This window comes from Eufriesea mexicana, unplaced genomic scaffold (assembly GCF_001483705.2).
Source record: "Eufriesea mexicana isolate 0111107269 unplaced genomic scaffold, ASM148370v2 scaffold22, whole genome shotgun sequence".
NCBI lineage: Eukaryota > Metazoa > Arthropoda > Insecta > Hymenoptera > Apidae > Eufriesea > Eufriesea mexicana.
Genome location: NW_016908212.1, coordinates 160,038 through 187,437, shown reverse-complemented (window position 1 = coordinate 187,437; position 27,400 = coordinate 160,038). Strand labels below are relative to the sequence as shown.

General features: G+C 42.1%; 1 protein-coding gene across 1 annotated transcript; it reads right to left on the bottom strand.

Moving 5' to 3' along the window:
- Positions 1 to 17,571: 17,571 nt before the first annotated feature.
- Imp (IGF-II mRNA-binding protein) lies at positions 17,572 to 23,273 on the bottom strand. The gene is made up of 7 exons (XM_017908142.1): positions 23,236 to 23,273; positions 22,149 to 22,319; positions 20,906 to 21,286; positions 19,867 to 20,119; positions 19,040 to 19,396; positions 18,151 to 18,402; positions 17,572 to 18,044 (listed from the first exon to the last, which is right to left on the bottom strand). The coding sequence occupies exons 1-7, from the start codon at positions 23,271 to 23,273 to the stop codon at positions 17,835 to 17,837; spliced, it is 1,662 nt and encodes a 553-aa protein (XP_017763631.1). The 3' UTR covers positions 17,572 to 17,834.
- Between the last annotated feature and the right edge of the window lie 4,127 nt (positions 23,274 to 27,400).

The following is a 27,400-nucleotide window of genomic DNA, read 5'->3' as shown; positions in this document are numbered from 1 at the left end:
AATATACCGTTTCCCGTTTTTCTTCTTTCTTTCGATATTTCCTGCATGCGCGACGACGGTTCTATTTTCCGTATGTGTGCATATATGTATACATATATACATATCACGTATATGTACGCGTGCGTACAATTGTAATGCACGATGTGTAGAATCTAACCATATACAAGTATGTGTGCTGACGGATTGTTCGATTGAGAAACCCCCCCACCCCCAAGAGAAAAAAAAGAAAAATAATAGAAAAAAAAAAAAAAAAATAAAGATTACGCGTTAGTTACGAGAATTGTGATCTGCGCGCGGAAAACAAAAACTGAATCTCGGCTTCTCTTTCATCTATTCTGTTTACATGCACGGCTTCTCTCCCCCCCTCTGTTCGTCCTCGCAATTACGGGAGAAAAAAAAAAAAAGAAAAAAATGTAATCCGTTTTCCTTTGTCCCAATATGATTTCCCTCTCTTCTCCACTTTCCTTCGTTCGTTCTTTGTTCGTTTCGTCGAAATTTGTAGTCCGGTTTCGTTTTCGAATCGTCTCTCTTTGCGTTTTCAATGATACAGGGCAATTCCTCACGTTCACCTACTAATTTTAAACCAAACTTGCTAGCGGGTGCTCTCCCTCCAGAAAAGTAAACGAGAAACGAGTGGTATCCTTTTTTATTTTTCCTTCCATTTCTTTCTCTTTTTTTTTTCTTTTTTTCTTTCTTTTTCTTATTCCCTCGGTTTTCCTCGATGTCACACTTCGTCGAACCTCGGAAGGGTGTGAGCCTCGGAAAAATTTCGTTTCGGAATTTCGTTGTCTCGTGTCGTCGAACAGACTCGCCTCGGGCCGAAAGTGCGGTCTCTCTCCTCTCTTCCTTGGCTCTCGGTTTTACCTGGTGATTAATCGCCGAAAAATCTCCTCCCTCTTGTCTCGCCGGAGCAGAAATTTTGCATCCGGAGGGGAGCGGCCCGCTAAGATACATACTTTTTTTTCCTGCCTTACATGTCTATGTAATTTACCTCTATGCTTCGTGTACTTAATGATTATCCATATAGTATGTAGAGTTAAACTTTAAATATTATCCACTAAAAACACCATAGATTTTTTTACTCTTTCGAAAAATCGAAAAATGTTTCATTTTTTAGTACGCTCCGTATGCGTGTGCATGTACGTATATCTTCGCGTGTAAAGCGTGTCCTACGTGTGTGTATATCTGAGACTGTGTGTGCGTGTGTGTGTGTGTGTGTGTGTGTGTACGTGTAGGGGTGAGTCCGAAAGGAGTTCGCGATTTCCAACGAGTTACAAAAAAACCATAAAAAGAGAATAACAGAATTTATCGATTCTACCAAAGACCATAATAAGTAAAAGAAAAAAATCAAAGAAATTCGGGGAAAAAGGAGCTTAAAAAAAAAAAGATTAAGACAATAATAATAATAATAATGATAAAACGTAGAACAGCAAAAAAAAAAGAAAAAAAATATATATATCGTCCCGAGGAAAAGAACCGAAACGTGACGACGCACAAAAATATTATCGGTAAACGTTATGATCGAAAACCAGAAAGAAGAAACACGCGTTTGTTCCCCCTTGAACGAGGAAACGCGTGGCCCCCCCCATCGTTTAATCGTATTTTCCATTCCGTTCGTCTTCTTCTTTTTCTTCATTTTTTTTTCTTTTTTTCATTTTTTCGCTTTTTGTTTTCAATTTTTGAATTTCTCCTCGATTGCGCAGGCCGTCTTTCTCGTTTCTTCCTGCTCTCCACAGATTCTCTCTCTTTCTCTCTCTCTCTATATATATATATTTTCTCTTCCCGTTCCAAACGCGCGCTCACGATTTCCATTAAAAACTGCGTCAGATTTCATACTTGCGATCAGCGTTATTATCGTTATCATTAGAATTAGCATTATTATTATTACCATTATTATTAACATTAAGATTATTATTATACGCCATATCTTATTAATCCATTCCCTCGTTTTCCTCCTTTTAGATCTCTCGTCCGTCGCCAAACCAAATTTTACCAGCAATCGCTCTACGTTCCATCTGAGTAATGTATTCCTTCCCGTACTTTTCTATATATATGTGTATATATATATACCTTTCCCTTTTTTTCCGAATTTGAAAGAAACCAAAAATAAAGAAAAAACAAACACCCTGTGCCTTGACGGTATTGCGTGATTATTCCGAATGAGGGAAAAAAAATAAAACAAAAATTAGGCTAATGAACGGAAAAAAAATGTTACGAAATGTTTATCCTGGTAGGCATTACCGGAACGAGTTCCTCGGACCAAGAAAAAGGAACGAGTTTTCTTTCTCTTTTACGGAGTCTTACACGGAATTCACGAAAGTAGCAGAAAAAAAAAAATCATCAAATCATCCAAGACGCAAAAATATATAGGCTTTAATAGTAAATAGTAGATAGTAGATAGTAGTAGAATAGTAGTAGCAGTAGTAGAGTAGTAGTAGTGTAGTAGTAGAAGTAGTAATAGTAAAAGTAGTAGTAGAAATACTAGTAGTAGCGATAGTAGTAGTAGTAAAAAAAAAAGTATTCGATAGTGGTAAGTGATTATATAGTAGACGTTTCTTTTTAATAGTAGAATAGTAGCAATTAAAGTAAACTAAAGTAGACAAAAAAAATGAATTAATTACGGTGAAATTATAGTAATCACGGGGCTCGCTTCCGTCGCAGCTCGTCCATCGAATCGTTACGATTTCGCGAAAACCTGACTTCCATCTTTCTTTTTCACCCATCGCCTCCCCTCTCCCCATTTTCTTTTTCCTTTTTCGAAAACCTTCTTTTTTTTTCTCATTGAATTTCTTTCCCTCCCTTGCCCTGTACTCGACGCCGGTTAATGATTGAAAATGCTGGTATGAGATGGCCAGGAGCGACGAAAAGTTCGACGAGCCCCGCGATGGCGCAAAAATTAAAACAAAAAAAAAATTTGTTTATTATACCCAACGTAGCGAGTGCGAAGCAAAAAATGCAAGCGCGGAGGTTGTCTCCGTCGGCAATGCGCAACCCCTATATTATTTTATTATTCATCAAGAAAATAGCGTTTTCTTCAATATTTCTTTTTTTTTTTTTTTTTTCTCAAGCACGTGTTAACTTGCAAGTAACATCTTTTCCGCTTGTTTCTCAGTAATTCAGCATTATATTCTGCGTGTTTCCTTCCCTCGAAGAATCGTTCTTCTCTCGATCTTCTGCGAAATATCGTTAATCGTGATTCGTAGATTATATTTTCTTGCGATCGGTTTCGCGATGAAGAGGAAAAAAACTCAAAACAAAAAAAAAAAACCCAACGGCGTAGTGCCGTTCTATTTTCGTTTATGATTAGTTATCCGTTACGATTATTTAGTCCGTTATGCATGCAACCATCGTTCACAAAATACACGGATGTCTCTTTTTCTTCCTCACTTTTCACTCTCTCTTCCCACTCCATCCTCCTTCGACACGTCCTTTCTTTCTTTCATACGCTTCTCCGTCTTCGCTCCTGCTCAATTTTCAAATCCCCACGTACCGTCCTCGGCGTGCGTATAATAATGTACGTATATTTATATATCTATATATATAATGTACGTATATATAGTATGTGTGTGTGCGTGTGTGTGTTGCAGTATGCGTAGATAAGTAATAAGTCCGTTTTCTTTCTCATGTTTTTTGCGTTTGATGTATTTCGGGTAAACGAAGTAGAACGTTACATATTTTTTTTTTCTTTTTTCATTTTTTGCATGTATACGGTCGCCCTAGCGTCGTGCTGAGGGTCGCACCGGTATTTCCCTTCATTTCCATCTCGTAGTTCTTTGTCTTTTTACTCCATATATATATATATTTTTTTTTTTCTCTTTTTTGTTGTAATTTCATACAGTCCGCTTTTTCATCTATATTCTACGATATAGAATATACGTGTATAATATATATGTGTATATAAAACGAAAGCTGTCCTCTCTTTGCTGTCGAACTGATGATGATTCGTTATTTTCGGCTGTGTTTTCTATTTTTGCCCGTCCAGTTTGTCGTCAGCCTTTCTCGTTCGATCGTCGTCCGTGTGTGCGTACGTATTTTGCCCATTGTTACAGCACGTTGTTATCCGTGTCGAGTGTTTTCTGCAGCACTGTTGTTTCAATCACCGTGTCCGAACGGCGTTTCGGAGTGACTTTTGCGTTATTTCGTTTTCCATTTGGCTTTCTCGTGTTCGAAAATGTCCTTCTCCTTCCTCCTTCGCGAGCAGGCAACCACGCCGGACTAGCGTGCCATTTCTCGTTCAATTCTCGTCGAACGAACGTCCAAGAGAAACTGCTTTCCTTTATAATTTTCCTTGCCGTGAAAGATCTGTTAAAATTCGTTTGTCACGCGTGTGTGTGTATGTGTATCTTAGGTTCCTGTGCTCCTTCGTCCGATGATTCAGCTCGAGGGACTGCTATCTCGAGTACCCCCGAATTCCGATCGATCGATGATCCTCACCTGTTTGCCAGCTGCGATGGTGTTCGCGTCGACCTTGATCCTTCTGTCCTCGTCGTGGTCATCGTCATCGTTATAGTCATCGTTATCGTCATGGTCGTTTGTCGAGCGAGAAAGCACTCTACTACCGTTGGATTCCTTGTTCCTCTGGATCGAGAAGATCCATCTCGTCGATTCTTTCGTTTCTGCTTAACAACGGGCACAGCACTGATCGTCCATGCTATTTCGATGCTGAATTTTCCACCGACGAATAAATCTCTGTTGCGGTTTTGCTCTGTATCGTTTGTTGCCTTCCATTTCGACAGCGTATATCTCTAGCGTTGTTGGATAAAACGACGTATCCTCGAGCCTCGTACGACTAGAAGACACTCGGTCGGCACAGGTGTTTCGAGTGCAAAGAGTCCTGCTGTGGTCTAATGAGCGAGGAGGCGGGATTCGTTCGTGGATGGTGACCGCGTGTCGATCGTTAACGCCGAGGAGCGACCGGAAAGGGCGATTAACCAGTCGAAAGCGTTCGTTGATTCGTCTCCGGCACGTGGCAGGTACACATCGGTAAATCGCTATATAAGAATGATAGTCTTTTTCTCGATTCGGTTAATTTACGTGGTCCCGCGATCACCTGCGTCCTCGCAACGTCGTGTCGCACGCGTCCGAACGCCCCAAACGCGGGAACGAATTTTCCGTGAAAAAAGGAAGAGAAATAATAGGGGAAAAAAAGAAAAGAAGAAAATCGTTCCCGTAATTTCCTCGTCCAGGCTGACAGAACGGTTTCGACTCGAACACACGGTGCTTCCATACGTATGATACACAGAGTATATATGCATAGAATGTATGTACAACGTGCGTATCGACTTCTTGTCGCGAATGTTGACCTGACCCAAAAGCGTTTGTTGCCTTTTTCCCGTGATCTTTCGTGAAAAGAATGAATATACCCGGCAATATATCGTCGATCGGTAACCAATTCGTTCTAATCTCGCGATTTAATGGTTCTGCTCCGCGTTTATTGGAATTTCTCTCCAGACATATAGAGAGAGGCTGATGTTTCAACGATTCCTGCGTGTGCGTGTCACTGTGTGTCCTGCGTGTATGCGGTGTGTGTGTGTGTGCGTGTACCGTGTACGTAACTCTTCCGTGTGTGTCCTATTCGTAACAAAGAAAATAAGGTACGTATAAATGCGTTAAATATCTATATATCTATATACGTATAAAAGTTATAAAATGTATCAGCGAACGGGGGTTAACGGAACAACATTCACGAACGTGGCAATCGTGCGAAACAAACGTGTAAACCGAACAGAAAAACGAAGAACGTGCATAAACATCTCGTACGATCGAAGAAGGTTTTTCAAATATGGTAATAAGATGATCGCGCCAACAAAAGAACGCGAAACGAATCAACGGAGATAAAGGAGAACCAAAAAAAAAGCTAATAGAAAAGGAAAAAAGAATACGCAATAATAGCGAGAAAAACTGAGCTTCTTACAGGATCCGCGAACGATACTTATTCCCTAAAGACACCATTGTCCTTACGCGACAAACGTATATCCTACATCGATTTTAAACCGCAAAACGATTCTCCTCCATTCGATAAAATTGCTCGATGACAAAAAAAAAAAAAAAAACAAAAAAAAAGGAAAACGCGAACAACTATATATGTATGTATATACGAAAGTCTATTTCTCGTGCGCCTCGTGGCGCCATTTCCTCCGCTTTGCGACCATCTTCTTGTCCATTCTTTCTATGTTTCCCTTCTTTCTCCGCTTTGCGTCGTCTTTGTTTGCCACTAGATTAGAAAAAACACGGTAATATAACTCATGAGGTAGCGAATGAATGAAAAACAAACTCCCTTCTTAGTTTCTCTCTCTCTCTCTCTCTCTCTCTCTCTGTCTCTCGCTTAACGTGCCTCTTCTCTCCGTCTCTCGTGTGACTTTCTTCGATCGGTCGAACTCCCGGAAACGGCTATTTTGGGTTTTAGTATTATTCATCTCGTCTCGATTTTCGCGACGACCGATCGCGTGCACAGAGCAGCTCTTTCTTCCCGCTCGATGTACCCATCTTTCTTCGCCGATCGTCGCCCGATTTCGCAGGAGAGAGCATCGATATAAACGACGGCACACCGTTTTCAACTATATATCGTATATTCCGTTTATCCTTGCGTTTAACTTCGAGTTCTCTTCAGCGTGTCGCGTGGATACTTCTTAAAACGAGATTACGAGAAAGTATGTTTCGCCGGGCCGCTTTCTCGTCTCGTTGGCAGTGTGACAACACCCATATACGAATGGTACAGGTTGGCGGTTACGTGTGTGTGTGTGTATATATATATATATCATTGCCGATCGGCGTTCTCCGAACGACCACAATCGGAGAGATCTGATCACTCGCGAACCGATCTTCCTCGAGCGAGCTTGGTTCTTCGGATACGAAAAACGACGATATATCCCTGTATGATGTACGACCAATATAAATATATACTTATATATCCTATCGAATCCGATCGATCGTGTTCCCGCGATCGTTCGAACGTTGCTTCATTTCCATCGTATTTCTGGCAAAGTAACTTTCTCTTATACGTATGTACAGCGTTAATAATCGGGCAGTGTGTATGCGTATGCGTGTGTGACTCGTATCCAGATCGGATGAAGATCGATGGAACCAAGCTTCGATATATATATATATCGTTTCTGTAATCCGATCGGTTCTCTCGCGATTACGATGATCGATGTTAACACCGCGTGTTGTTAACACGGGCGTTCACGTGTGCGTGGATAATTAATCGTTGAACTTTCTGCAGCAAAGTACGAGACGAGAGCGACGACGGTGGAACGTTGCGTAGGTCGCGTGCTACCCATATGCGGCACACTATGTGTAAACTCTCTTTCGCTCGTATCTTTAAAAACAGCGGCACCTTAATAACGGCGCTCGTCTTAAGGAAGTAAAGAAAGAGAAGGGGGGGAAAGAAATACAAAAAAAAAGAAAAAAAAAGAAATGACAGGAAAAAAAGAAGACGGAAAAAATAAGAAGAAAGTGGGGGTAAAAAATAAAAATAGAAATAAAAATAAAAATAAAAAAGAAGATAGAAGAAAAAGAGGAGAAAAAATTTCATTCGCTCTCTTCACGCATACGCGACAAACGGCTATTTTACGGGTTTGCATATCCTTCTTCTATCCGGTATACATCGACTAAATCTGTTTCGTTAATAAGTTTAAGCTTTACATATAATATATATCTATGTACAACAAGTGTATAGTGTATAATGTGTGTTACTATATATGCATACAAGGTCATCTTGGGGGAAGGGGATTCGGGGGAGTGTAAATGCAGTGTAGAGAATAAGTTACATACCCGCGCGGTTTTCTTCATAATGCCCATTATTGGCAACAATAGGATTAATAATAGATAATATATTAAGACTCCTTCGAAAAAAAAAAACGCGTCTCCACTCTTAAACCTGCCTCTCACTCTATAGCTTCCTAACTCTGCTTAGATCATCCTACTATATTAGATTATGTTTCTCCGTCCTGATCACCGAATCAAGCAGCTCTCTCGCTCTCTCACACCCGCTCATCGCTCTATATCCCTTTCGCTCTCCTCTTTCTCACCAGTATATTCCTCATCCCTATCTTATCGTCCAATTTTACGTGTACCACGCCTAAAAAAAGCTTACCCGATATATTTATCTGTTTAGCGATATCACTTGAATCTGTCAGATTAACAACAATGCCCAACTGTATACAATAAGGCCCTCGTTTACCGCCGCGTATTCGGTTCGGAACCGTTTCTCGATCCGGAATATGATTCAGCAGCCCTGATTCCATTTCGCGTCCGTTTCCGGTGGACGTTCGTCCCGCGTTTCGTTCCACGGACAAACGGCGTTGTAAACCCGTCGTCGATCGATGCCAGTCGATCGACCGGAAGCGAACTTTGCCCGCGAACGAAACCTCGGACACGAACGAGAACCACCGCTACCACCACCACCACCACCACCACCATCATCATCACCACCATACCACCGTCTCGCTATCCACCGGGGGAAAACCGAATTTCCCCTATAATCCCTTTTTCTCTCTTTCCCACCCTTCTGTCTCTGCCGTCTCTTCCTGTTACTCGCACCGGCGGTCTAAATTCACGATCCTACTAAAAAATCCCAACTGCCACACTTAACTCCGGTTATCTCGAAATACTAATACTAAAGCCCAAAATAATCTACCAACCTTTATATCTCACGGTTTTTTTCGTCCGCTTTTTTGCTTTTGCTCTTTCCGTTTTTTTCTTTTTTCTTTTTTTCCTTTTTCCCCCTTTTTTTCGTTCGTGCTCCCCTAAACTTCACTTTTCTATTATACGGCGCGCGCGCGATCTCTCGTCTTCCTCGTGAACGACAATAATAGTAATCGTCGCCGCCTCCGGTGCACGCGCAACGATTAATCTTGAAGTCGTTTCCGATAATCCTATAAATCCTTATATCGCTATTTACTATTCGGTTATCGCTATTATTATTATTATTATTATTATTATAATTATTATTATTATTATTAATATTATCGTTAATATTATTATTAATAAAGAAATATGAAGTGCTGTAACCTTGATGAGTTGTTCGCAACGACGGGGGCGAAGAATCGGCGCGACCTCGCGTTTATCGATATATGTGTATCTCTTATCGTTATTTTTTTTCTTTTTTTCCATTTTTTTTTTTTTACGTTTTTCCTTACTTTTTATTCCCTCCCGAAAGTCGCGTTCGTATAAATCCATCCGTTGCTATTGTAAAATTGTCTGCGCGGGTCGAGCCGCGTGCACGCGTGTATATATATATATACATATATGTATATATAGAAATATATATATATGTATATATATACACACACGCAAATTATATGCTTGTAGTGTCAGGATCGTGTAGATCGGTGACGTGTCGAACCGATCGCGTCGGCGCGATCCCTCTTTTTCATTTTCCTTCGGTATTTTCGTTTATCGTTTTGTTTTCCCTTTCCTTTTGCCGTAAGTGATGCGTTGGTATGAACCATCCTCCGGTAATATATATGTATATATATTAATTTCTTCCTCCTTCTTTCGTCCGTGAACGGTGTGCATCGAAGACAGTCGAGCAATGGCCACGCGAGAGAACGATGGATGCGCATCGTCGTACCCCACTTGCTCGTTTCTCTTCGAAACGTTGTTTTCCTCGGGTCTACGAGTGAGTGAATGGAATATGCGCGATATACGATGGATGTTGCGTTGCGTTGCGTAGACATCGACGACGGTAAAGCATTGAAAAGCAAAACTGGAAGGATTGAGCTGTGATTGTCTGAAGACCGACTGAAGATCACGAAGCGACGCTGTTGAACGTTCAGACGACAGCGTTTAAAATCCATACACGAATGATCGAACGACCGAACGATCACGGGGGTCCGTGAGAAATCTCTCGTCAACGAAATCTCGGGAACCAGCGCGCGCGATCCGTGAAAATGCTAGAGAGTGTGTACCCTTTCTTTTTCCCTTTCCTTTTGACCCCCCTCAATTTTCCCAAGTTTTTCGTCGCAACGTTATAGGTCGCCGGAAACGTGTGCCTTTCGTTTTCATCTGTCGAGAGTACGCGTGTGCATATGAGTGTGTTGCATCATATTTTCCTTTTGTTTTCCGTTTCGTCTTTTTCCCTTTTCCCATTTTTCTACTTTCCTTTTTTCCCGATAACTCGTCGGCTCGTTTCATGTCGAGCGGATATGCTGATCCTTGAACTATGGTAGATCGAACTGTAAGAGAGATGGCGTTGTCTTTGCTGTATATATATATATATATCTATATATACGATGATGATCTATCTAAAACGTGTGCGGAAATGGAAGATCCTGCTTGAAGTTTCGTCCGCCCCGAGTCGTGCACGGCGGCGAATCGTCTGTTTCCTCGCGTCTCTTTCGCTTTTCCACTTCTTCTTCCTTTATTTCCTTTTTGTCTCGATTCTTCTTTCATTTTTTCTTTCTTCCTTCTTTTTTTCCCCTTTCTTTTCATATCTTTTGCCGTTTCGTCGAAAGTTTGCTCGCGAATCGCGTAGCTGTTACGCGTTAGACGCGTTCTTCTTCTCCTCCTCTTCTATGCGCCGGTTTGCTTTTTTGTTTCGCTTTCTACTTCTTGTTTACTACCGCGACGTAGCTTCGCTGAAAGTTCTCGTCGTTTGTCCATCGTCGTGCCGGTTTTCTCCTGCGAATTTTCGCCTCGCGTATATCTCGTGTATATGCATTATGACCGGGTGTGCTTTATGTGCCTGCACGAGCCTGCAGAGCTTGTTCCTCGTGGAAGAGCACTTTTTCGAAAAATGTTCCGTAAAAAACTACAAAAAGACCGTTGTTTTCGTCGTATAAATAGTCAATATGAAGAAAGTGATAAAAAGTCGATAAAGCTTAACAAGAGTCGTCGATGATACGTCGACGACGACATTGGACGTTCGTACAAAAAGAAATTTCCCTTTTTTTTTTTTTTGAATTTTTGTATTTTTTTTATTTCTTGCTTTTTTTTTGTTTTCTTCTCGTCGTGTCATACCCTCGTTTCGTCGAGGCTTGCATACGATAGTTGAAGTTTCACGCACGTTTCACGCTTCGATAAAAAGAATCGTTCTCGTATTTCTTCGTCGATGAAGTTATTATACTTTGATACCCGATGCTTCATACGATCTTCGATTTGCTTTCCTTTCTTCGTTCCTGTTGTTCTTCTCGTTGATGTTGATGTTGTTGTTGATGTTGTCGTTATCTATTCCTGTCTCGCTGGATATATGCAAAATCTTAACTTAAGCGCCGAGCTTACTTTAAATTTCCTCAATTCTAAATCGATTAAGCACGATTTCTCACGGTAAAATATTCTAGAATACTAACATTTAGATTTAGCGATAAATCGATTTTGTACATTTGTTTTGTTGGTATCCTTAACCAGTAGTAGATTAAGTTACTCCTCGCCTCTTAATTCACGCGCATAATAATTTATAACGTTAAAAATCTTCTTTTCTCTCTTCTTTAAATTATTATTTATATTAATAATTTCTATTCAATCTTCATTTTCATCTTTTTTTTTTTTTTTTTTTTTTGTTACTTTGTTTGATTTGTACATTCTCCCGAGCGTGCGAGCGGGTTTTTGTCTCGTTCCCTCCAAATCTCTCCAAATCGTTTCCTTTCCTTCTATACCTTCGCGGTGTGTGAGCAGTGCTGTGCTGAGGAATCGGCCGAAAAATCCACTTTTTCATCTCCATTCTATCGGGATGGTTGCGTTTTCCTTTTCTTGCCTAGAGTTTCATCTGGTTGTTTTTGCGTGTATGATTTCTTTTTCCCTTTCTTTCTTATTCGTTTATCGTGTTCGTTTCGAGAATATTTTCGTAAATTCCCTTGAATCCACTTTGCTTTTTTTTTTGCTCAAACGGAGTGCAAGAATTGTGTGGACAAGCAACGAAGTCAAAGAATGTCCTCTTTCTCATTTTCTGTTTCCTTTTTGTCTCTTTCTACACTACCGAGTCTCCAAAAGTTTCTCGATTTTCTTCTCGTTTTGTGCTAGTTTTCATCTTGGTCTTCTCTTGGTTGAAATTTCGTTCCGAAAGTTTGCGCAACGAAAAAATGAATCAAAGATAGATGAACGAGTGAAAGGTGTAAAAATTCACGTGCGGGGCAGATTGCGGATCACGAACATTCGTTCCTGTTTTCTTCTTCTTCTTCTTTTCTTTCTTTTTTTTGTGTTTTTTTTTCTTTTTCTTTTACAAAGAGATATTCCGAAAAGGGGTGGGGGCGATGGTTTCCGTTGTCGGGCCGAAATATTTTTTTTTCTCACATTTTTCTGACTTTTTTTTTTTCAAGCCGCGCAACAACGAAATTCTGTGAAAAGAGCGATTGTATCTCTTACTCGCGTCGTGCTTCTCTGTACGTTTTTGCATTTCTGTCATTCTCTCTGACGTTTTCCGTGTGCGATTGACTGTGTGCAAAAATACGTGAAAAATTTTGATTCGTCGTTTTTGGCCGAAAAATGAAAACAATTAATACCTAAACGTGTTTCCTTTCGGCGTGCATCGTTTCAGGAAAAAGGAGCGTCAAGTGATCTCGAAGTAGCGTAAATGATCTCGATAGTAAAGCGAATTTTTGTTTCCTTTTTTTGAATTTGCCGTTGATTTGCCGATCGATTGTAAGAAACTCTGTCGGATAATTTTCTTTTCCCTTTAATTTCCTATTTCTTCTTTCTCTTTCTCCCTCTCTCTCGGTACTGTTCTTGTTGTGCGTTGCATCTTCCGTTTATCCTATTGCTTTGTCTCGTGGATTTACGTTTACGACCTGTGATCTGTTTACAAACTGTTTCTATAACTGTGTAACGGTGTCCGGGCTGTTTCTATTACTGTGCATATGTTGGTTTCAATATCCTTTCTTTTGCTCTCTTTCTTCTTTTTCTTCTTTTCTTTTTTAGTTCCTTGGCACTTTCATCGTTTTTCTTTGCGTTCCTTTATTTTTTCTTCTTCGTTTTACTCCTCGTTTTTTTTTACAAAATGTTATTTTCACTCTTGTCTCTTTAAATATTTACGCTTGATAAATAAGTACGGAAGCGAAGGCCTGCGGGCGAGAAAGGCTTTCCGGGAAGCGACAACGAGGAAAATCGCGTCACATAAAACTGCGAGCCCGATCGCCTTTGTCGCTCGCCATCGAAGTAACGTTTGCTCGCCGAGCGGACCTGGCGCCGCCGTTTCCTCCAAATATATTAAATATATTATACAATTTATCCGACTAAAATCTCCTTTATCCCCCCTGACGAGCGACAGACGCGCACAGCGCAAAAAGCTGCGCGCCGTGCCCTTTTAAATCTTTCATCACTTCTTTCTTTTTTTTTATTTTATTTTATTTTATTTTTATTTTACCTTTATCTTACTTCCTCTTTCCTCTCTCTCTCCCCCCTCTCTCTCTCTCATTTTTTTTAACTCTTTAAGTTACATACTCTTTTACGAAAAACACTCCGCTTCGCTCCTTCTCTTCTTACTCCACCTTTCTCTTATATCTCCTTATAATTCTATTTAAAAAATGTCTTCGCCTTCTCTCCTCACGCCGCGCGCATTTTTTTTTTTTTTTTTTTATTAATATCGTTAAAATTCATTAAGTTATTAAAAACATCTAACAAAAAAATTGAAAAAGAAAGATTCACTTAGATCTCCCCAACAATGTATCAAAAATAAACTTATTACTCTTAGATTCATTTTCTCTTTCTCACGTTATTTCTCCCTCCGTTTTTTTTTCTTCTCTCCCTTTTTACATTCTCTCTCTCTCTCTCTCTCTCTCTCTCTTTCTCTCGCGCGTAGTTCTTCCCTTTCTACATCTGTCTTCGTTTCCTTTTTTCCATACAAATCCGGCGTTACTCTTTCCTTCTGTCTTCGGTCGATTTCACTTCCTTCGTTACAACTTTTCCTTTCCAACCCCCCTCTCTCCTTCGCTCTCACTCTCTCTCTCTCTCGCCCTTTTTCCCATTGCTATGTCTATTTCTCCTTTTTCCTTTGCTCTCTCCTCTTTTAATCTTTCCGGTACTTGTCTCCTCGAGATGCAGCGAAAAAGAAAAAGGCAAGAGAGCGGAGCACTGGCGCATCGCGAGGTTGCACCGTCCGTTCGTCTCTTTGTTTTCCCCTGCATACCTTTCTTCATCGTCCAATTTTCCATTACCCACCGATGATATTCGTGCGCACACTCAACAGAAGTTCGTTCCTTCGTTACGCGTTTTTTGTTCTCCACTCGATAAAAGAAAAACCCTAACACGCGATACATCATTTCCCTTCCATTCAACCTACACGTTTTTCCCTTTCGTAAAATTCGATTCCTTCCTCTACCCACTTTAAACTCGTGTATTTTTGTACTAAACGCATACCGAACGCCGTGAGGTGAACCGACGGTCGACGACCCCGTCTCCTCCGATCAATCCTGTGAACCGGAAGGGACTGTCGCTTTCGTCGCTGAACGCGAACCCCGGACACGGGGTTCCACGTGCTAATTGAGCATCGATGACGTGCCACGAGATCTCGAGAAAAGAATAATTTATCCCTTCGTCATCCTCCCCCAAAAAAAAAAAAAAAAAAAAAAAAAAAACAAAAAACAAAAAGCCTTCGCATGAGATAATTTCCCGTCTCTACCGTTAGCCAGATTCGGAATCATCGAATAGGAGAAACTTAAAAATATTCAACGATAGCAGAGATCCTATAAAATAAGTAAAATCGAGCTTCGAAGCGAAGAAGTTCTAAAGATTTCGTGAACATCTTTCGTGGCACATGATCATGCGTCGTCTCGTCAGTCCGTTAATTTATCACTTCTTTTTGGTCACGTTTATAGATCACCGAAACGGAGCTAGGCCCGTTCGATCAGTTTCTCAAGAGTCCTCTTTCGATAAATAGCGCGAATTCGCTTCGCCATCCTAAATAGCCCCGAACCATGCGCGTTTCTCTCGCCTTATCCTCGTAATACCTTCTTTACCCGTCTTTCTAATACGTTTCACCTTTGAAATCTCTTACGCGATCGATCTTTCCCGTTTCGAGCGAAAACGCTTCCCGCCCGTACGTTGCACGTGCGAACTACCGTATTTTATCCACCAACATTTTAGACTCCATTCTTTTTTATGTTCTTTAGCCTTCATAAATCAGAACTTAAGGGTTTCGAAACACGCGCGATCGATCACGAATATTCCTCGATCGAGGCGGACGTGTACCACACCTCTACGCCCCCGCCTCTCGTTTTTTCTCTTCATATCGAAAACGCGAAAAATCTGAATTTCACTCCGACCATGTTTTATTGGTTCTTTAATAATATCCGAAAGGTCAATTCACCGTCGCGAAAAAAGAAATAAAATAAAAAAAAAAATAAAAAAGGAAGTCATTGGATTTTTCGTGATCGATAGTACACGCGCTACGCCGGAGACGCGATATCGCTGCGAGTTGCTACGAACGAATTCGTAACGCGTTCATATAACATTCGCTATCCTAATTGTATTACGACTATATATATCCTATGATTAAAACGAGAGAGAAACAAAAACAGGAAAAAAAAAAAAGAAAAAGTAGAGAGGGGGGGAAAAAATTACAGAATTTACAAAGATCGTCGAGAGACGGAGTATCGTAAAATTCGCGCACGTTCGATCGTTATTTATCGGCAACTCGCTGGCGATATCCACGAGGCGAAGAGCGACATGAAATAGTAATTACGATGCCCCTTTTTCTCTCTCCCTCACTCTCTCTTTCGTCAAATGTCGCTCTTCCAACCTCCGGCACCTGATTTTCGCCTACTCTCCTAACGTTCCTTCTCATCTCGATTATCCTAAATTTCTACCTTGTGTGCAGCGCTTTGCGTGTATGCTTAGTCAGTAATTAATTACTTATCAATTAACACTTTTACTCAGCACACACACACTCACACATCATTACACTCATGGTAAAGTAAAAATCCCTGAAAAAGTTTTGTGGCTCTTTGCTTTCTTATCTCTTCGCCCTCTTTTCCTTTTTTCCTCTTAAACTTCTTACAACTCTTGTCCCCTCTTTGCTCACGGTTTTTCTCGCTTTCTCGTCCGTACCAACGGTCGCTTTTTCATTCTCTCTTTCTCTCTTTGTGGAACATCCTTCTCGTACCACGAAACAGCCTCCGTTTCATGTACAACATCAAACGTTTTCTCGGTATTCGCTCTTATCTCTTTCCTTTTCCATTTCTCTCTCTCCCTCTCTCTCCCTCTCTCTCTCTGTCTATCTTTCTCTCCCTCCCTCCCTGAGCGTCTCTGATTTATGATTCTTCTCTCTCAAATCACTTTTTTGCAAAAAGCGACTCGATAACGAAAGATGTTGTTTTCGTCAGTGTCCTTCCATTTGCTGTTTCCGACGTCAATAACCACTCGTCGATTCCCCGCAGACGCGACTCTGTCTCTGGTGTGTCTGTCACCCCTCTCGTTCTTCTTGGCTCTTGCAAGGAACTTGAGGCGAGTAGAGCGTTCGACACGACTATATGTGTGTCACGCATTTTCACTTCACTAATACGAAAAAACTCATAATCGCTTCTTTGGTATTATAGGCGCGAGAGGGGTGGGGGATGAGGGGCGTCTGCCTTGAAAACTTGCCGGCTTACGTCTAATTGTAGAACGTGTCACATATCATTCACATTTTTTCAATAATTAAGTCTCGTTAATTAATGTCTCTCTGCGTTGTGATATAAAAAAACTGTTACCTAGAGTAGCCCTTTTCTTTTCTTTATATATATATATATAATATATAAAAAAAAAAGAAAAAAAAACCGCTTTCCTGTATAGAGTACTTAGTAGAAGTAAGTAGTAGTTAATAGCAGTAGTAATAGTAGTAGTAGTAATAATAGTAGTTGTAGTAGTAACATGTATAACGTAATTGTGTAATCGTTACTTAACTTCTCTGTATATTATTATAACTTTAATATTAGGTAGACTTCTTTTTTTAGATTAGTTGGTTTTTATCCTTTCTCTCGTTTCACTTTTCATTATCATATTAAATCTTTAACCGTAATGAATGAGGTAATAAGGTTGTGTATGCTTATTTTTTTTTTTTTTTTCTTATCATCGTATCCTATTTCATCGACGAGGTGGTTTCGTTAACGCTGCGAAATCGATTCGTTCGAGTGTCACCCGTCGCTTTAACTTCCGAATTAAGCGAACTCGACGAAACGTGTGTGTCACACAACGCGCGCAGAAGAAGTGAGCAAAACGATTTGTGTATCTCTTCGACGGAAGAATCGATTATAACTTATCCCCGCTTCACAAATGGGCAGGAACCGAATTTTTCGTCTCACCTCGTCTCGCATGATGCGTTTATCGTTAGCTGACGTGTACTTCCGTCTGATTCCACGCGGTACTCTGCATCGCTTTTAATACCTCAGAGCTGTGTATCCTGACCTGCGAAGCTCATTGTTAAACCCGATGTAAGCGAAGCGTTACGATCAATGGCAACCATGATATAATTTATCGGCTGATTTTCTGCAAAAATCTATCTAAAAACAAATGATGCCTTACAGCTTTTACGTTCTCGAAAAATCGCGACAAAATACTCACGGTAAACGATAAACTCGCGTGCACCAACTACGATAGCAAAAGGGAAGAGAAAAGAAAAAGAAAAAGGAAAAAAAAAAACGATAAAAGTAAGGCCATCGATCGTATCCCCTCTTACCATTCGGAATCAAATCTATATGCGTGGATTTTGAAAATTATCGGATCCTATTGCGTGTGACATATTTTTGTACTGATAGCTTTCGCGATGTGCCCTCCCATATGGCGCACACCGAAGGATACATAGCCCGCGAGAAGGAGGTCGCACGTAGCCTCTTGACGAGAGAATGTCAAAGCGACGAGGCCACCCCGGCGATTAAAACGGATTCTGTGAGGCGTTGGTCGGCGTCAGGTAAGTTTCAGTGACGTTACTGATTTTGTGGTTGCTGCTGGCTGGAGGGCGAAGTGCTCGATTGTTGCGTCGCTGTACCACCCTGTTGAGACGTAGCACTGCCGTCTCTTCGAGAACGAGAACCACCTTCTTGGCTGCTACCACGACCAGCGCGTGAGCCAGCAACACCTGCTCCAGGTGCACCAGACGATTGAAGAACCATGGCGCGAATTCTTCTCTGTGCCGACTACGAACGAGAAAACGATCGGAAATTAATATCTACGTATCTCATTTTTGTCGCTTGTTTCCTATTCCCGATAGATGAACAATTTTTCGATGGAAACACGTGCTACCTGAACAGAGAAGAAGGGACCAATTATTTGGACGGTGGCTTCTTCGTCGGCAGAAGGAGATGTAGATTGTTGCTCCGAGAGCTTTATGATACTTCCAGTTACACGTTGTAATTCTCTAACGTTCTGCCCACCTTTGCCAATGATTCGGCCAACTTGAGTGCTCGGCACGAGAATCTCGACTGTTAATCGTACGTCCTCTGTGCCAGCCACGAATCCTTCCTCGCGCATTTTGTCGAAGATTAAGTATTGAGCCTGAAACCCAGTTAACGGTATTACGCCATTGTTATAGAAAATCGTGCAAATAATCATTCGTTTAGACGCAAAAAAAAAAGAGAAAAAAAAGAAGAAAATTGTCGAAGGCGGGACTTGGGACCAACTATGGACGAATCGTATAACGTGCCATTGGTACGGGAACCCTTCGTGTTTAATTTTCCTGCTTATTTCAAGACGATGCTTAGGAGACGGCACCTTCCCAAATGTAAAAGCAGGTTAAAACGTCTGCTTTTCTTCGCATTCGTTGATGATAACAAATGAAAAAACTTGGACATAGAGATAGAGAGAGAGAGAGCAGACACCGAGATTCGAACATGGAACCTCGGTGTTTGAAACCAAGCATTTTGGTCGCTACGCCATGAAGTGGCTACAATTTCTCGGTTAAACTTTCATTCGCAATCGTATCTAATTCACGCTTCGAACTTTACTTACGGTATCTCGCTAAGCTTTTCGTTTCTAAAATTCTATCCTCGTGAAACGTACAATCTTTTATTGTTTAAACAATCCTCGATTTTTAGAACTAATAGTTGGATTTTAACTCGTGTAAAATTAATTCTCTCTCTCTCTCTATATATATATATATATACAAATTTACTATGGCATGCGTAGGATTTACCTTCCACTGTGATTCTGGTGACCCTACGATAGTCACTTTCCTGTCATTCTGCTGTTCTACTGGTTTGTCCTGTTCGATTGGCGCGATTTTAATATTGGCACTTGAGAATCTGATAATGTTTCTGATGTGGGAACCCTTGCTTCCTATAATGGCACCTACGCTGGTATTCGGAATGTAAAGGAACGCTGTTTCTTGTATGTCGCCGTGTGGAATACCCTGTTGAGTCGGCAAGCTAGTTTGATAGGGATATGGGGCAGGTCCGGAGCCATACAAACCGGGACCACGTGCGCTGTATCCCATACCAGCAGTGGACATCATAGCCATTGGATGCAAGCCAGGGAACATCAAGCTTTGAGGCTGTAACGCGATGATTTCGTTATTACACGGATATTTATAACAAAATACAGCAATTTACAGTACACGCGATATCTTGAAACGATAGCGTATATATATATAATAAATAATAATAAATATAATATATAAATATATATACATATAAGATAACGCTACGTTCCATACTTTTCAAACAGACCTGTACATAGTACTTGTACTCCGAATACTGTAGTCGAAATTTCGATTAAAAAAAGATAAATTTCATTAACACGTTGACGATCGATCACGGAGATTTTCGTTTTGGTAAGCATTTTGTTGTAATATAAGAAAAATACTATCCACCAACGTTCAATGCAGGATATAAATTTAGCTCGTTTTACTGAGAGGTAATATATTTTATTACATGCCCGGTCCTACGTAAAAGAATGGAGACGAAATACCCAGTGGTCAACGTGTTAATAAGTCGCATTTGATCGCAATGACTTCACACTTACAGCCATCGCCTGCAAGTCGTTTTCATAGCTTTGGCGTAATTTGCTGGAGATCATAGATTCTGCTTTGCTCATGTTATCGATGGTGCCTTTAACCGTAATGATACGCTCGAGATTGAAGTTGTTGATATCGTTGATACTGCTTACGGTGATCTTCGTGTCTGTATCTTGCATAATTTTCTTGATGGTGGTGCCGCCTTTCCCGATGATTCGGCCAATCAAATTGTTGTGTGCAAGAATCCTCAATGAGATGTCGCTGTTAACACATGGAACAACGCGCTATTAATTTACATCTAGACACGGCGCTATGGAACTTGCTAGTACAGGTGGTCGAATATCTCGAATTCGAGCTGTTCCTTATATCTCGTCCGTATCATTCAATATCACTCGAAATCTATGGTCGAGCATCTCGAATTTGAGCTATCCCTTGTATCCCTTATATCCCTTATAGGATATACGGTATGTACAGATCCTGTACTCGGTTGCATTCGAAATCTACAGTTTTTGATTCTGGATTTTGAGCTTCTTATTCGATATCATTCGAAATCTATGGTCGAACATCTCGAATTCGAGCTATTCCTTGTATCCCAATTGTATCATTCAATATCATTCGAAATCTATGGTTGAACATCTCGAATTCGAGCTATTCCTTATAGATTATATGGTATGTACAGACTCTGTACTCGATTGCATTTGAAATCTACAGTTTTTGATTCTGGATTTTGAGCTTCTTATTCGATATCATTCGAAATCTATGGTCGAACATCTCGAATTCGAGCTATCCCCTATATCCTTTATATCTCTTGTAGAATATACGGTATGTACAGATCCTGTACTCGGTTGCATTCGAAATCTACAGTTTTTGATTCTGGATTTTGAGCTTCTTATTCGATATCATTCGAAATCTAGGGTCGAACATCTCGAATTCGAACTGTTCCTTATATTCCTTATATCCCTTGTAGAATATACGGTATGTACAGATCCCTGTACTCGGTTGCATTGGAAATGTACAGTTTTTGATTCTGGATTTTGAGCTCCTTACCCTTTACTTAAACCGTGAGACTCCTGCTGCGTGACGTCCATGATCTTCTTGCAGGCATTCGTGCAGTTCTCCGGATTACCATAGATAGTGATGGCTTTCTCAGCAGCGCCAACGCTGTCCTTTCGGTGAACATCGACCCGCGCGCGCGTCATCTGAGTAATCTGACGTATGGTAGAGCCCTGACGACCGATTATGGCTCCTACCATCTCCGATTGTACAAGAATACGAAGCGGGAAGTCTGCCTGCCGTACGCAACTCGCACCCGCGGAATAAGCGACGCCGCTGCGCTGGCTGCGGCCTCTTCGTCGGTTCTCCACCGTAGACATTTCCACTTTTAGCGGGGTACCCTCGTAGTCGTGGCCATTAAACTGGTTCACAGCCCTGCAAGCAAGATCAAAACGATTATCAACGGTAATTCAAACGGAAACTCGAGAACCGCCATTCCTACGTGCGCAGACCAATGAAAATAACCGCCTCGAACACGTCGTCTTCTTCTTTTATAATTTCAATGAGAAATTATTACGCATTCAGCCACCCACTATGGAACGTCAAAGTAGGAATATTCGGTGGACGAATAAAGGCACTCTGTGTCGCGTTGTTTACGTAAGTTGTACGAGAGATGAAAATACTTGGAATTCGACACGATCGCTGTGTTACTTCGACTAAACGCGTTTTAACCACTCGCGCTATAAAGACGTGCCACGCACGTTGAGATGCTTTCGTTCCAAAGCCGCCAGCGACGTGTACACCACGTCAATGTAACGCCTTACCGCATGTTATATCGTAGAGCGCGACATGGCAACCGAAAGTTAAATCGTAGCGCAAGTGGTTAACGCTCGAAACCGAAATCGAAATCGAAATCGAAATCGAAATCGAAATCGAAATAATATCGAAACGTTTAGTGTTCCTTTCGATGCAGGAATGTCGTAAGACGTTTTCAAAACGTGCAATTTTCGCCTAGTATTTCTTTCCTTCGAAATACATTATACCCGACATAACTTGCGTCATCACAGTTTACACCGCGTTTACATTTACAACGATAGAATTCGGGACAGAATTGGAGTATCCGCGTCCTCGATCGAACAAGATGTCCGCCAGGCAACGGAACGGTCAGTTTCATGCTCTCGGGAAATGTTAACAAAGAGAGGCGAGAGGATCGCTATCAAAGCTGACCTAATCCAAACGAAACGATCTGCACGCGAAAGTTGGCACTCGATCTTGGCGAAACAAAGACGTAACTTACTGCTGTGCTTGTTCTTGCGTGTCATAGGTGATGAGGACGGTTTGTGTGTTAGGATCGCGCGAGGACAACTTCTCCACGACCAGCACTTGACCGCAGCTCGAGAACAGAGCTTCGATGTCCTCTAATCTGGCCTGAGCTGGGAAACTTACGATGACTTTTGACCCGGCACCACTGTAACAAAATTCAAAATTTCGAATTAGCATAAACGTCATGCCGGCTTCGAAGCTTCGTGGAAAGGTCAAACGAAATAAATCACTGCCGGCTAGTTAAGGCTGCAAGAATAAAGATACGTCGTTCGGATAGTTTCCGAAGACTATAATTTATTGCACCGGGATTCTCCGGTTTTTTAACGCGCCGTTATGTTTATATTAACGATATATCATCGTATTTGCATTTGTAACGAGACGACGAGGATTAATACAGTTTTATCGGCTCATTCTCATGCAGCTCGGTTAATCGGCTGTAAATAATTACGCGAAAGTTTTAAACGGGTCTTCACCGACCCATACAGAATCGAACACGATTACTTTCTTGCGGCTCGATCACACGCATAAACGATAATTCGATTTCTCGAAGTCGACCAATTCCGATCGCTGGAGTCGCAGAATATTGGGATTATGGGCAAAAAGAAATAACTATCGTTCTTTGTAATTATTCAGCGACCATCATTCTCACCCTTGCCATTAGATGGATTCCAACTTTAAGGAGGTTCGAGGACTTTCTCGCAAGTTTTTATAAAAACCATCACTTTCCTATATATAATATAATAATAGTATAATAACGAATTATCAAACAATATGGTAAAAAAAATAAAAAAATAAAAATGGTACAGATTGTAGTGACCATCATTCTCACCCTCGCTGGTAGATGGATTCTTACTTGAAGGAGGTACGGCGGTGAATCCTCCACTTCCCTTAAATAGAAGTTCCCCCCCAAGTTCCCATCTAAGTACCCCCCGTCCGTCTAAGGTGGGGCCTGCTTAGGTAGCCTAACCGATGAGTCCACTAGAAGGTCCAGGACACGAAACGCATCCCTCCCTTCTCCCTTCGTCCCTCCTAGCACCCCGCCACACAAGGATACCACCCACCAGCCGGCATTCAACAACAGTGGGGGAGGACCCCCCATATTACCTTTATTCTATTCTTAAGAAGGTATATATTCTCCATACTAACTGTACGCATGGGGAGACAAAACTAGAGCGATGTAAAAGGGTATTATGCAATTGCATCTCATCGTGGTCCCCGAATTCTTATCCACTGCGTGAAGTTTCACGTGTTCCCGGAACCTCTTCGACGGATAATTCAAAGACACATCTATTTCTCCTAAGAGATTGATTTTTGTAAATAATCAGTTAACCCTTTGCGGACGAAGCGGTTTTGAGTAAATCGTACCGTGGGTCCAGTCGCTGATGCGATAGTCATTCAAAACTACCAGCACTCGTTTCTGCTTAACACTAGGTTTACGGACGCTATCTGTATACCTATTTCTAAAGACACCTGTCAAATTGACAGGTAAAGGAAACCACGTGCCTTCTTTTTAACGATTAGTTTAACTTAAAAACAATTATATATTATATTAACAGTCTTGATATAAGTTAACTAAATCTGTTACCATCGTATAATTGCAGCAACCCTTCCGTCAAATTCACGGGTTCCGTAAATCTAGTGTTAATCACGATTTTCGTTCATAACAACGCTGCTAATAAGGACATGAAACAGTCCTCGACTTGGGACGCGAGGTCCTAGGGCCGCATATATGCGTTTCTCTGCTATAGCAACGTGCTTACGTGGTGGTACACATTTATGAGTCCCTCGGCCCTATCAGGCGTATCTTATTTGCAACAATTCGTATAATCATTTTCTCAATGTCCCCCATTATTCCATTTTTCAAAGCTCCTGCTTCTTTTCCATTCACCGGTTATATGTCACTGGACAATATTAGCGTAGCACGGTTCACGCGAAGTCGTAATTTTCAACAGGAATTTCGCGCAAACTGAATTTTCCTCGACGACACGACGCGAAACGGAGCGTGTGTGATTAAGCAAAGTTAGTTTGCTATCACTTAGCGCTATTATCCATTGGTCGAGATACATCTCTTCCCAGACACAGTGCTTCCAGTAATCGAATCCTAACCTGTACACTTTGGGACTTTGGATCAAAACCTTCGACGAACTCGAAATTGAAAAGAAATTTGCTCCATTCGATCAGCAAAGTTCGAATTTACGACAGCTTAATTTCTTCGCGGAAGACAGGAAAAATGGCGCGTACGTAGCAGTACTACGATCGTACGAAAATTAGCGCGTAAACGAACCAGCGATTAACCGCGCGCGAACAGCGTTTTCAATTAGGAAACGGTCTAGTTTACGGATTAATAGCACGTTGAAAAACGAGGAACGATAAATCAATGGTTAGAATTAAACTGTCACCTTCGTATCCGGGACGAAGGAAATAATTAAACCGGGGCAATTTATCGGGATAAATATACAGCGTGGGTCACGCAGAACGTATCACGCGGGATGTGGGTCAAGAATTTCTCGGTATCGGCTCCAGATCGTCAGAGGACGGCGCCAGCTCAAGAAAAAGCAAGTCGATGAGGAAAAAGCACACGAGCGAGCGGGTACAGTGGTATATACACGATTGCGTATCGAAATTGCGAGTAAAGTCGTTCTTCTCGCTTTACACCAGATAATTTTTACGAATTTGCAAATAACACGAATTTCATCCTAACGATTTCGACGCGATGTAATTCGAGGAAATTTGGGGAATCGGATCGCGTTGAAAATAATAACCCATCGCGGTGGGGGGGATTTCGCAGGTGATCGCAACGAAAATTATTGCGAAAGAATTCGCAGTGAAAATTGCACTGCATGGAGTCGAATTGAAAACCGTTTATCACGTTAAACGCCACAGTTAGCTGTCATATGGGCCCTTCCAGGCCGTAGGGACCGGCGAGGTTTGAACGCCTAGGAAAGTCTAGCGCCGGGGTCCCTAGGCACTCTTTGGGGCACACTGGGGTTAAAAGTGTCCCATCTTTTCGATGCACCGTAATGCATGCTGGGATATTTTTAGTCCCACCTCGAAATCTTGCAATAGCTGCATGCGCATAGGTTAATATTGCGTCTCATTTATATAAAGCAGTTTTTGGTTTTATGTTTTCACATTATGCGATTCCTTTATTAGTAAAAATATACCAATGTTGTTTTATTTAAAACGCAACCAAATTCCTATGCAACATGGGTCTATTTTATTATCTGAAATCCTGTGGCGCGAAGAGTTAACGCGTTAATAACCAAGGATAACGTTAGAAAAAGGAAGCAAAGAGGGAAGAAACAGGGGAAGAACAATTGGAGGCAATTGTCGGAAATTTATTTGCGAGGAGAAACGGTAAGGTAATCTATCGGAATACATCAACGAAAATGTTCCATATTTGCACTGGATGACGCGTATTCGTCGGAGTATCATCGGCAAAGATCCCACCACACATGTGCGGATGCCCCTGTTGACATTTTCTCTTTCTTTCTCCCGTTTAACATCTCGCCGTCGAATTTATCCTCTCCCTCTGGAGGGGACAGAGAGCGACATGAAAGGCATCGCGATTCAAAAACAAACTCCACCGTACCCTATCTAAATACCAAATGCGCCTTCGACCAACTCTTTCTCTTTCTCTCTCTCTCTCTCTCTCCGAGCGTAATTCGCGGCGAAATTACGATACCGGAGAGGCCGGGTTACGCTCACCCCGTGGTAATTTCGCGACTTCTTCGTTTCACCGATATCTCTGCGGCACCCTTATCCACCGACCGGATATACATCGGCGACTGCGTTAATCGAATTTCAAGGGGGTGAAAAATGGCGAAATTGGACGAGCCACGGCACTGCGCGACGCAACATGAATGAACCAAATGGCAAGTAAGAAGAGGACGCGGAACGCAAAGAAGAAAAAGGAGGGTGAAACGGCTGAGACTCTCACTTTCGTACGTATCGATTTTTCAGCTCACCGACCCACTCAGCAGCGTCAGGGCTTTCGACTAACCTTGAAGAAAACGTACCGACCGACCTAGCTCGTGCACGGCCAATTATTACGGCCCGACGAAGCCGCGGATAACCGTAGACCAGCCGCTTCGAATCGCGAAATAACGATCGTCGCAACTTTCCACCGGACGTTTTACGCGCCGTTAAACCCGCGGCCAGGCAGCACGGAAGATCCTCGCGACCAGAGATTCCAATATTTTTTTTTTTTTTCTTTTTCCAATTTCGTTCCACGTTCGTTGCGACGACAGCAACCCTTGCCGGCGGATCGCGAAGATAATCGACCGCGCGATTACGCGATTACGCGTGTAACGTTTGCACCCTCTTGTCCTGTTCTGTCAGATTCGGTACTCGATCAACGACCGAACGCGAAAATTTGCCACGGAATTTTTTGCGATTCCGCGGGAAATAAAAATTCTTGTCGCGGAACGCGAACGAACGAACGAACGAGACACCGGGTAGAAAAATCAATCCCGTTCGCTACGCGCAAACCATTGCATCTCTACGTGTATACACACGTACGCGTAACCTATAGAGACGGCGGTTCGCGGAAAAATCGCGAGTCGTATAGGAGAAATCGGCGCGCTCGATCGGCGTAAAATGTTGCACGAAAGGGGTGTGGAAGGTCGGTAGAATGGCGGGACAAAAGGTGAGAAGGGCGACGCACGTGACGGAACTAATTTCAGCCGGCGAAAAACCTTAAGCAAACAATTACCACGGAGCGCAACGCGTTCCTACGCGGCCGATAGAGGCTCGCGAGGCTCGTCGAAGCGGACCTCTTGCTGCTACGTGCACGTGCTCGCGCCTGCAGAGAGAGCACGAAACACGTTCGACCGAGAAAAGTCGATGTTACGTCTCTGTTCGTACATAGAACGCTGGTGTGCACGCGTGTATCGGTACAGGTTACGGGGCTACAGTGAGAATCGCGCGAGGGGGTGAGCGAGGACGAGCGGCGGGGTGGCAGCGCGGGGGTGGCAGCGAGGGCGAGAGCGGAGGAAGGCCTTTGTTTCGTGTGCTTTTGGGGATTTTCGGCGGCACCCGGTGTGGTGTGAGGTGTATGCAGGAGTGCGCAAGGGAACGTTGATATCGCCGGTTTCGTCTGGCTCGCGGTCCGTCTCCTCCACCGACACGAATCTCCCCACTTCTACTACTCTTTCCACGAGCAACCGGCTAGAGTATAGTAGCCCACCGGCGCACACCACCACCATCGCCACTGCTGCCGCCGCC

What these genes read in the sequence shown, in the direction of transcription:
- Imp (XM_017908142.1), bottom strand. Translation starts at nt 23,273, where the DNA reads ATGGGGGGTCCTCCCCCACTGTTGTTGAATGCCGGCTG. An exon ending in CTGTTGTTGAATGCCGGCTG is followed by an intron (nt 22,320 to 23,235) that starts GTGGGTGGTATC and finishes ATTTTGTTACAG; the next exon opens with TGGTGCCGGGTCAAAAGTCA. An exon ending in GTCCCTTCTTCTCTGTTCAG is followed by an intron (nt 18,045 to 18,150) that starts GTAGCACGTGTT and finishes TCTCGTTCGTAG; the next exon opens with TCGGCACAGAGAAGAATTCG.